Genomic DNA, 11,482 nt, shown 5'->3' on the forward strand with positions numbered 1-11,482 from the left:
TGAAGTCATTTGTATTTCACACATGGGGAAACAGAGTCCATGGTGGCAAATCACTTGGTTACTTGAAAAAGTTCATGGAAAATGGAATTAAGAGATAAGTTTATGGGGCTGGCATTGTGGTGCTGCAGATTAAGTTGTGGCATCCCCTATGAGCACCTGTTTGAGTCCTGGCTGCTCCACTTACAATCCAGCTTCCTGCTAATGTGCTTGGGAAGGCAGTTGAAGATGACCCAAGTGCTTGGACCCCTGAACTCGTGTGGAAGACCTGGATGGAGTTCCAGGCTCCTGGTGTTTGCTTGACCCGGCCCTGGCTGTTGTGTGGCCATTTGGGAAGTGAATCAGCAGATGAAAAGTCTTTGTGTCTCTCCCCATCTCTCAGTAACTCTGCTTTAAATAAATAAATAAACCTTTAAAACAATAGATAAAAGATAAGCTTATTTTAGTGCAAAAATATTTTGAAATCCATGCAAATGAGGAGTCTTCAGGAAGTTTCTGGTAAATCTGTATTATGAAAAAACTAGATGGATTTCAAAAAAGAATTTTTTGTGTACTGTGGGGAGCAACCAGGACTAGACTGAGTTACTGGAATTAAGACTTATTCTATGCATCTGCTCTCCCACAATATGGCGCTGGGAGAGGAGAAAACAGCTTCTACGCAGCTGCCTCCAGTTCAACCAATAAACTGTAGGACCTACTCCTGATTGGAGGAGAGCAGCGTACTCGGCGTGTGGGCAGCCGAGTTAGGATTGGCGGAGGAGGACTATAAAGGAGGAGAGAGACGGCATTCACCAGGAACATCTACGAGGAACATCTAAGGGGAACATCTAGCTGAAGGAACACCTGTGCAGCCCCCCAGAGAGCCGGCCGGCGGTGTGCCGCTCCCCTGCGGAAGTGGGGAATGTGGCCAGGGGCAACTGCCCTTCCACGGAGGTGGAAGGGATAGTAGCCAACCCGGGAAGAACCAGCAGCAAACCCGGGGAGGGCCGAGCAGACGAGAGAACAGCGCAGGGTCCTGTGTCGTTCCTCCACGAAGAGGGGGAGCGACAGTGTACCACAGCAAACTTATCTTTTAATTTCATTTTCCTTGAACTTTTAGAAGTCCCCTTGCATTTCTCCATATCATAAACCCAGTAAATTATAGAACTAGGGGTCGGCACTGTGGCACAGTGGGTTAAAGCCCTAGCCTGCAGTGCTGGCATCCCACATGGTCGCTGGTTTGAGGTCCAGCGGCTCCACTTCCAATCCAGCTCCCTGCTAATGTACCTGGGAAGGCAGCGGAGGATGGGCCAGGTCATTGGGCCCCTGTACCCAACTGGGAGACCTGGAAGAAGCTCCTGGTTCCTAATCAGCTCAGCTCCGGCCATCGCAGCCATTGGATGGAAGACCTCTCTCTCTCTGTCTCTAACTCTCTCTGTAACTCTGTCTCTCAAAAAATTAAATAAATCTTTGAAAAGTAAAACTGAATGGGAAATTCCAGGTGCTAGAATTAGACTTGACCTATGTTAAGAGTAACCTGGTCCAGAACCCAAGATGTAGAGAGTGTGGCGCAAACAACCAGTAAAGTCTGACTATCAGGAGAGTGGAAGTCCAGCTGTGTATCAGGGGAGACCACCTTGGGATAATTGGGTGTCTGGATGGATGGACTGTGGTGACCACAAATCCAGGTTCTGGCAGTAATCCTGTATCCAGGCAAGCAGAAAGGTAGGTGATACAAGTTGGTTAGCAAACAGATAAGTGAGATTTTAATTCTTGGGTTATAAGCTGAGCAGTGCTCACCACTTCTCTATTTTCCAGTCAGTCAGGGGTGTTAGTCAGCTTATCGAGAGGAGAATCAGTTACTCAAGTTGAGAAATGCAGTACAAACTTGTCTTGGTAACTTGATACTAGCCCAGTTGCTTGGTGTAGGGTGATGTGTCAAGTCAAGAGTTAGGGGTCCAGTGTTGTGGCAAGCAGGTTCAGCTGTGACACTGGCATCCAATATGGGCACCCATATGGGAACTTTGGTTCGAGTCCTGGCTGCTCTGCTTCTGATCCAGCTCCCTGCTAATGTTCCTGGGAAAGGAACAGAAGATGCCCCAAGTGCTTGAGTCCCTGCTACCCACATGGGAACCCCAGATGGAGTTCCTGGCTCCTGGCTTTGTTCTGACCCAGGCCTGGCCGTTGGCAGCCATTTGAGGAGTGAACCAGCAAATGGAAGATCTCTTTCTCGCTGTCTCTCCACCTTTCAAATAAATAAAATGAATTTTTATAAAATGGAGTAGCAATAGGGGGACTCACCAGCTAGTCACAGAGTATGGGCCCAAAGCATTTTGGATACTTGATGTTTAAGTTAGATGGCAAGGTGAATGATATCACCTAGCACTATGAAGTGCACAGTCTGCAGTCAATGCAGCAAGGCTGTGTCTCATCATGGGATTGGTTCTCAGGAAAGGAGCAGAAGTAATCAGTCCTCCACTGGGAAGGTGGGAGCTGCCTACGTATTTTGGACAGGGGCAGTGGCAATAAGCAGAGGTAGACATTGGAAGCCTTTTATTGTTGACCTCTAGAATGCATTACTTCCAGCCATTGCATCTGTTGCCGTGCTGGGCTCACAGTAGATATTCCATACGTCTCATTAAACTGCCACGAAACCACAGGCTACAGCGATTCATTTTAGTGCCTTTGGTCTTATCACCTGAGTAACTGCCTTCAAGGTTGGGAACACAACTTTTTTGTCTGAACCAAGTGTCAGAAACAAATGCACACACCATTTGCACACCAGGTGGTGATGAAGGTATGAACTTAGCACCTCCTCTTTTTTAAAAAAAATTATTATAATTACAGACAGAGGGAGAAAGAGAGGTCTTCCATTCACTGGTTCATTCTCCAAATGGCCACAACGGCCAGAGCCAGGCCGATCTGAAGCCAGGAGCCAGGAAATTCTTCTGTGTCTCCCCTGTGGGTGCAGGGGCCCAAGCGTTTTGGCCATCTTCCACTGCTTTCCCAGCCCATAGACAGAGAGCTGGATTGGAAGAGGTGCAGCTGAGACATGAACCAGCACCCATATGGGATGCCGGGGCTGCAGGCAGAGGCCTAGCCAATGCTGGCACCATTTATTGAGATTTTGATGAAAGCTAAGCACAAGCTTTCTGTAAAAGATAGACATATGATAGGGTACTTCAAAAAATTCAAAAGTGGAATTCAAAGACAAGTTTACTTTGGTGCCAGAAAGTTTTGAACTCTTGTTTCCTCAGGGTCTTCAAACAGTTTGTGGAAGATGTGTGTTATGATAAAACTATGCGTGGTTTTCAAATTATTTTGCACGAAAATTCAGTGAGCTTCTAATTCCATTTTTCATGAATGATTTTCTTGAAAGGCAGAGTGATAGAAAGGGACAGATACATACACACACGATTGACCATTTACTAAATGTCCACAATAGCCAGGGGTGGACCAGGCCAAAACCAGGGTCCTGGAATTCCATGTGGGTCTCCCACGTGGGTGGCAGAGACTTACGTACTTGAGCCACTCACCACTTGCTGCCTATCAGCAGGAAACTGAATTGGAAGTGGAGAGGAGATTCAAACCCAGGCATGTGGGCATCCCAACTGCCATCTTTACTGCTCTGCCACATGTCTCCACCTCAAGGACTGGTTGATACCCATCATGTATTATTTGGCCCCACTGAAAATGTACACTGAGAAATATGATATGGAAAATATGGAAAAGTACCAACATATAGCATTATCTTATTTAGAAAAAGAAAAATGAATAGCAATGAGGTTGTCAAAATATCAGTGTTTGTCTTTAGAATTTTATGAAGTTTTAGGGTGATTTCAATTATTTATTTACCAATATTTATTTTCTTATTGTCATTCATGAGCCTTTATCCACATGAATGTAGGTGAAGAGAAAAAAAATAGCAAATTGTATTAGCAGTGCCAGCGTCCCATATTGTTGGAGTCCTGGCTGCTCCACTTCTGATCCAGCTCCTTGCTGATGCACTTGGGGAAGTAGGGGATGATGGCCCAAGTACTTGGAGCCCTGCCACCCACATGGGAGACCCTGATGGAGTTCCAGGTTCATGACTTTGTATTGGCCATAGCCATTTGGGAATGAGCCAGTGGATGGAAAATTTTCACTGTCACTCCTGCTTTTCAAATGAATAAATTTCTTAAAAGATTTTATTTATTTTTGAGAGGTAGAGTTAGACAGTGAGAGGGAGAAACAGAAAGGTCTTCCTTCCATTGGTTCACCCCAAATGGCCGCAACGGCTGGAGCTGCGCCGATCCGAAGCCCTGAGCCAGGCGCCACCTCCCAGTCTCCCATGTGGATGTGGGCCATCCTCCACAACTTTCACAGGCCATAGCAGAGAGTTGGATGGGAAGAGGAGCAGCCACGACTAGAACTGGTGCCCATATGGGATGCCAGCGCCACAGGCGGAGGATTAACCTACTGCGCCACGGTGCCGGCCCTCAAATGAATAAATGTTTAAGAAAAAAAGAGGAGCTTATCTTTTGACTTCTATGCCTGCGTCCTCAGATGTTAAATCAGGTGGTTCCTAGTTTTCTCTGATCCAGTGATTCCTTGATGAGTGAAGACTGCTTGGGCTAATGGGTTGGTAGTTCTGAGGGAAGGAGAGTCTAGTGGTGAGACAGAGCAAATCAGACAGGTGGCCTGTGGCTTGTGGGGTGACATTTCACATGGTGGGAGGAGTCTAACAGTAGCTCAACACCATTGGGCAGTGATTGTGGGATTGTCATCCAGGGATTTCCAAGTCTGCTCCGTGAAAACAGGAGACATCTGTTCTCCCCTCTACTCCCCTCTAGATCTTCCATCCTGCTCCTACCAAGTCCTCTTCCGCCCCTCCCTCCCAAAAGGGACTCTAATAAATGCTTTTCTCCTCCATCTCCTTCAAGTTTGAAATAACCCCTTTCTACTGCAGATCTTTTATTTGATTCCAAGGTAGGAATTATCTGCAGTTTGAGGATGAGATAATGGAAAGCAAACCTCAGGATGAAGCAAGGCACGTGTGTGTGCTGGTGGATTATAAGCCTCTGTTTGCTCTTCTTATATCGGATCATAATAGTAACAAACAACAACAGCTAATACAGCAGCGTCCCGAGTGTGTGTCAGGCACTGGTCAGACAGCTTCACCTGGTTGCGTGTTGAATTCTCCCAGCACTTCTGAAACAGCCTTGCCCCCCTGGTATCAGAGCTCATCTGGAAAGACCTGCCAAACCTCCACCTGGTGGTCGGTTTTGGACCAGGGTTGGATTTGTCTTTTTCTTGGGAAGCCACCATTCTTTTGTCATGTACAGAACTGGAAAAAAGCCAAGGAGCAAGAGAGTACAGAATTACATTTGCAGGTGGAGTCCACGTGCAAGGTGCCCTCCCCCCTGCCCCTGGTCGCCTGCACTTGCTGTTGGTGCTTTTCTGAGCTTCCCTTGTGAGTGTCTCGTGCACACATCTAAGCAGCCAGCATTTGTTATGGGGGTCCCAGGAAGGAGTGGAAATGCAATCTTGAGGATTTAAAAAGAAACTTGTCATGTTTGTCTTGATTTAATGAAAAGAGGGGGTGAAGAAATTGAGGGGAAGATGTGGAGAATTTTGGGGGTCAGTGTGGGGTGTCTGCAGCCACTTCTGCTGCACATTGGCACAAATGCATGCTTCGGTGCCTGGCTGGGGCTCCTAGGGAAGGCGCTGGAGGGTGGAGGGAGGCGAACACCTGTTACATTTCTGGAGGTCGGGAATCATTGAGCCACAGGCCCACCTCTGTGGCCAGCACCTGAGGCTGTGTGGAATTCAGGTGTGCTCAGTGCCCTTGAACTGAACTGCACACAGCTGGAAAGTGCTGAGAGGCTCGGCTTGCAGGGCCAAGCCTCTTGACTTCCCTGCCTTTCTTCCCAGAGCCGCTGCTGCCCTCTTCTGGGGTTGGTCGGTTGTTTCTGGGATGAAGTAGTTGCATTCCCCAGCGCGTGGTCCACATATGTTAAGCCTGGCTCTCCAAGTCCCTCTGCTCTAGAGGCCTGGATGGAGATTCCAGACAAATCCAAGTAGCTTGTGCTTCAAGAAAAGCCCCATTCTGAACATTGCATATATGTTAATATGATGGCACTTCAAAAAGCTCATGGAAAAATGGCATAAAAAAACATGTTTACTTTCCTGTAGAACATTTCTGAAATCCTTGTGTAGCCTCTCCATAACACTCGTTTCCAGAAACTTTTTGAAGACCTTTCATATGCATGAGTTTCAATATTTTTTGCACCAAAATAATCCCTTCCTGCCTTGATCCAGAGCCCAGAGCACAAGGTTTATGGCTGGTTTAGGTATGAGTTCAACTCCCTCCCAGTGTAGCCATCTTTCCACTCTGATGATCTGAACAGAATGATCCACTTTTAACATCAGCCCCGTGAAGCCTGATGTCTCTGCCAATCCTTTTGAACTCAGCTGTTCAAGAAATGGAACTATTTTGGTAGTCGGTCCCTTCGATAGTGGACAGGGCACTAGGCATTCCCCTGCTCCATGGCCTCTAGCCCACCTTAGAGCAGCCCCCCTGGCTGCTTTATCTATTGGGTGTCACATAAGATATTGTAGGGGAGGGAAATGCCCTCAAAAGTCAGAGAGCCACTGGGCTATATGATTTCTGAGATCCCTTCCAGCTCCAGTGGTGTGATTTTATGAACTTAAAATTGAGTCAGAGCCTTGAAAGCTGAACTCACAGTGCCAGAGCTTTGTGTGTAAGTGCTATGGGTATTTCTGCAGGCGGATAGTCCGGAAGACATGCACAGCTGGATCAAGGAGATCGGGGCAGCCGTCCAGGCCCTCAAGTGCCACCCCAGAGTAAGTCACTTCCTTTCCACTGCACATGGTCAACTTAAGACATGCCATCTCCTCAAGTGAGCATATTTTATTTGGTGTTGTAGGCAGCAGTTGAAGCCCAGGGTGTCTTACTTGGTTTTCTGTTTCTACTAATTTGTGTACAGATTTTCCTTTCTCTGGTTGTTGCAGGAGGTGAGGTAGGGTTGGGAAGAGAAATAGGGTTTTCTGATGTGCCCAGGTCTCCCTGCCAGGCAGACCGTGACACATGGGGCATGAATTCCACTGAGCCAATTCCATTTCTGTAGACTGGTGCCCCGGATCCAAGAGGTGGCAATCCTGGGTGGGGACTTGGGATAAACATCATTGGGAGAAACCCTTATTTTACTCTCTCTCTCTCTTCCCTTTTGTTTTGTTAGGAAATATCCTTTTCTAGATCCATTTCTTTGACGAGACCTGGAAGTTCCAGCCTCTCGGGTGGACCCAACTCTATCTTGGGCAGGGGGCGTCCACCTGTGGAAGAAAAGAAGGCCCTCTGCAAAGCCCCCTCCATGGCCGCCTCGTGGCAACCCTGGACACCTGTGCCCCAGGCCGGGGAAAAGCTGCTTCCTGCCGAAGAGACGCCAGAGGACTCTTTGTTCTTGCCTCGGCTTGGCGAGAGCAACGCTGCTGGGGTGTTGCCCAGCTCCCGGATGAGGCACAGATCAGAGCCCCAGCACCCCAAGGAGAAACCATTTGTGTTCAACCTGGATGATGAGAACATACGGACCTCTGATGTGTGATGAAGCCCAGAGCCCTGGGAGGGAGGGAGGGTAGGAGGGCTGGAGAGAAAGTGGCTGTGACTCAGTTTCTCTGCCTTGTTGGAGGGTGGCCAGAGGCCTTTGTGGCACCCATGATCCTGTGGATGCTCTGTGGGAGGGGCCCATATGACTGGCTTCCCCCTCCCCCCTTTGTAATATCAACACAGTGTATTTAATTTGGGAAAATCAGTAGGCTAGACATGGAGGCATCCTCAGGGGGAGAGCAGGTTGCCTCTTGTTGAACTATTCCCATGTCTTCTGGGTGAGGGGTTATTGTAGCAGTGCCTTTCTGGAGGAGGGTGGGAGTCCAGTTGCACCGGCCCAAGCCAGTTTTATTTCCTTGTTCCTGTTTTAGTTTTTTCATTGAGTTTCCGGTCCAGGAAGAGAGTCATATGCCAGTCACCTGGTTTTATCCCATTCCTGTTTGTTGGCTGAGGCTTGTGCAGTGGGTGGGTGAGAACCAACCCCAGTGGAAGGTAGAGAGATGGTGGAAGAGCCAGGCCTCGGCTTCGCTGGGATGCATTCTGAGAGGTGCTGTTAAAAATCTCTGGGCTGGAGGGCAGCTGCTGGGGCAGATCCTTAGGGGAAGAGATGGGCGCCCCCTTGTAAGGTGTGGGGAGTAATTCACCCCCAGTGCATCAGCCAGCTTTGCAAAGCCCTTTCTTCTCCTCCAGATGCTCTTTGATCCCAGGGACTATAGATGCATGCAAAAGACCTACCCAACCCAGTTTCTGTGTTGGGCCCCAAGGATGGGTTTATCAGTGTTAAACGTTACTACAGTTGACAACCTAGCATTTCCCAGGACACGGTGTTATTTGGGATGTGTGGAGGGTTGATGAATGTGTGATGATTCACATGTGTAATAGATGGAGCTCCGAGTTTCATGGTAACATTAACACAGGTGCTGGGAAGGGATGGATTAAAGTCCATCCAGCTAAGCCTTGTGATCCATGTTTTCCAGACAACAGGAAAATCCTGTTTTGGCAAAGATTATCTTGAATCCTTGGGCCTCACAGTTCTTTTTGCATGGCCCAACATTAGCATAATTTTAAGTGCTGTGTTTTGTAGACCCTGACAGATTGACTTTCTTTGCTTTTTATTATTTGAGAGGCACACACAGAAAGACCTAGATAAGACAGACAGAGCGCCCATCCACTAGTTCACTTCCCAAATGCCCATGCCAACCAGATCTGGGCCTGGTAGAAGCTGGGAGCTGTGAACCCAATCCACATCTCCCATGTGGGTGGCAGGGATTCAACTGTTTTGAGTCATCACTGCTGCCTCCTAGGGTTTGCATTAGCTGGAAGCATCGGGAGCTCAGCCAGAACTTGAACCCAGGAACTCTGATAGGGGACATGGACATCTTAACCCTAGGTCAAACACCCAACCGGCTTTCATTTTTCATTCTTTGTGTTGCTCTTTGAATGAAGCCTTCTGTGCATGCATGATCAAACCCTGTAATCCGATGAAGGTTCTGTGTACTTAACAGTAGAGAAATGCAAAGATAACCTTGAGATACCTGTGTTTTTAACGAAGTGGAAATTAGGCCAGAGAAACATTGAATCTGACGTTACAAGTTGCTGGCTAGGGATTTTCCAGGTAGAAGAGCATAGAAGATTGAGTTTCCTTTCCAGATTTCAGGACATTATTTCCTTCCATTTGGTGAGAAGACACCACTTTCTGTGGCTCCTGGGAGAACCTTGTCCAGCCAACATACATGGTGAAATGCCACTGGGAACTCTCTAGGGGTTCCCTAAGTAGAGAAAGAACTTAGCTCATTTCTGTCTGCAACTTTAACCAGCTAGATCATTTAATATGTGTTGTAACTAAAATTAGTGACTAGAGGAAGGAGACTAAGAGAAGCATTTTTCCCTAAGTACATCCCGTCTCCTCCCGTGTCCATGCCTGATGCAGAGGGGACACACTTGATGAGAAAAGTCCCTATGCCTGGGAGGAACCGTGTTTTCCTGAAGTTTGTGACCCTCTGAGAAGCCAGTTTCACTGTGTTGCATTGGAGCTGCCCCTCTCCAAAACGAATTTGATCTGTTGGTCCTGGCATAAAAACGGAAATTCACCGCTGTATCTCTTCCGCCTTCTGTTTCCTCCCTCTTTTCTGTAAACTCATGTACTCTCTGTCCTCAAATGCTGGCTTATGAATGGTCAAGGTACAACATGAGTTAAGTAGGCTGATTTCCTGAAGCCATTCTTAATTCCTGAAGTTCCTTGTCTCTGGCTTAACCTTCACGTTTTCCTAAAGAAAATTCTTCGGCTACTGAAAGTACACAATGCAATGTAGAAATCATGAAAATAAACTGGGAATGTTTGCTGTTTCTTTAGACATTCCCTTACTCATGCAAAAGACGTCATCTTTTGGTGTTTAAAACTGTGAAACTCTACCCATTTCTCCCTTTTTAAAAATAAACTCTCTGCTAGATTGCTATTCTTAAACACATTGGCTGTTAAAGTGATAGTGCTCTTAATCAGTAAGATCTATTTTGAGAATGTGTTAAACATGTTTATAATCCAGATTGTATTGTCTTGGTAAAGGGACAACAAGAATTCTGATTGTCAAATACTTGGGAATTTCAAGTTACAACATTGTCGGTGTAGTTCCAGTATCAGATAAATACAGTGATCTCCACAGGCATTCTCATTTCCAAATCTTATTTCAGGATTCCCTTTCTGTCCATATTTCTTACCTTCTGGACAGTTTTACACCATAGTCTTTCAATTTGAGCCAAAGATGGTGCATGCATGACCAAAGCATTTAGTTTTAAATGTCTATAACAGAGCCAAATAGAAAAAAACAGGGTGAGGATAGGTTAATGGTTAAGTGCATATAGGCTTGGGAACAAATGTGAGTTTTAGAAAAAAGAAATGGAAAAAAGGTACTGCATTTTCTCTGGAATAAAAACCTTCTCTGAGTTGGGATCTTTCTTAGAAGGCTTTTGAAGTGGTCTTGATGCCACTGTTTATGATAGTATTTCAAGTGCTCCCCTCACCTCTCTGTCATCCTTGAAAGCTTTGTAGGACTTGCTTACTCAGGGTCTGTTGCTAGATGCAAATAGTTTGGTCTTTTGCATTCTGTAAGGTACCACAAGGATGCTAAGGGTACACATCCACCTCAGGTCAAGATAGTGGACTGACACATCTGTTTCTGAGTTGAATGAGAGAGTAGATTTAACTAGCTTCTTAGTTTACTTGAAGCAAACTATGTTCTCCTTTTTGAAAGTTAGAGGCCAAAATGACCGCATAAATAAATAGCAGATTCAGCCTAACGTTAGCAGTCAGATTTGATAGGTTGGTTTGCAGTGTTAACCAGGTCAGCAGGCATATGGAGGCAGTGGCCTCTCCAAAAGTGAGTTTCCCAAGTCAGCTTTACTGAGCATGGCAGAAGTGGACAGGGTTCTTGACAGCCACTTCCTCTCACTCCCCACTCCCCTTTTCTGTCTCTGTGTTAACTGCCTGCAGCAATTACAGTCACTCATGCTAGGTAGCCTGCGGATTCAGCGAACGTTTGGCAAAAACGCCCTGTGTGTCCGCATCCCCTCTGGTCAGGGAAGGTGTGGCATGATTGCGTTTTCAACCGGTGTGTTCCAGCCGTGAAATGCACTGGTTGTAAAGTGCCGGCGAGCTCAGCGCATGGAACTGTACATGCTTCTCATTTGATATGATCTCTTAGTTGGTATGTAGCAAAGAATACTTTTCTAAGACTGTTTCGTTGCTTGTTTTGTAATAAAACCATGTGAAATACTGAAGCATGGTCGCGTGTTTTTCTCATACTGGCCCTCTGGCCGTGGGTGGATGATTTCTCTGGTCAGTCTGCCCCCACACCCCACCCCGAGAAGTGGGTCCATGCGCAGGCCAGCGCTGGGGACGTCCGT

At 46.8% G+C, this 11,482-nt stretch overlaps 1 protein-coding gene across 4 annotated transcripts in view; it reads left to right on the forward strand.

Moving 5' to 3' along the window:
- PLEKHA2 (pleckstrin homology domain containing A2) overlaps positions 1-11,356 on the forward strand; it is an 88,601-nt gene extending 77,245 nt beyond the window's left edge. For all 4 annotated transcript variants that reach the window (XM_008273961.5, XM_089325913.1, XM_008273960.5 and 1 more), the window contains 2 exons: positions 6,745-6,822; positions 7,218-11,356. In XM_008273961.5, the coding sequence (XP_008272183.1) occupies positions 6,745-6,822; positions 7,218-7,580 (441 nt within the window). In that variant the 3' untranslated portion in view covers positions 7,581-11,356. The remainder of the gene's footprint in view (positions 1-6,744; positions 6,823-7,217) is intronic.
- The last annotated feature ends 126 nt before the right edge of the window (positions 11,357-11,482 follow it).

Source organism: Oryctolagus cuniculus, chromosome 2 (genome assembly GCF_051225735.1).
Source record: "Oryctolagus cuniculus isolate XC-2025 breed Fujian yellow rabbit chromosome 2, ASM5122573v1, whole genome shotgun sequence".
NCBI classification, from domain to species: domain Eukaryota; kingdom Metazoa; phylum Chordata; class Mammalia; order Lagomorpha; family Leporidae; genus Oryctolagus; species Oryctolagus cuniculus.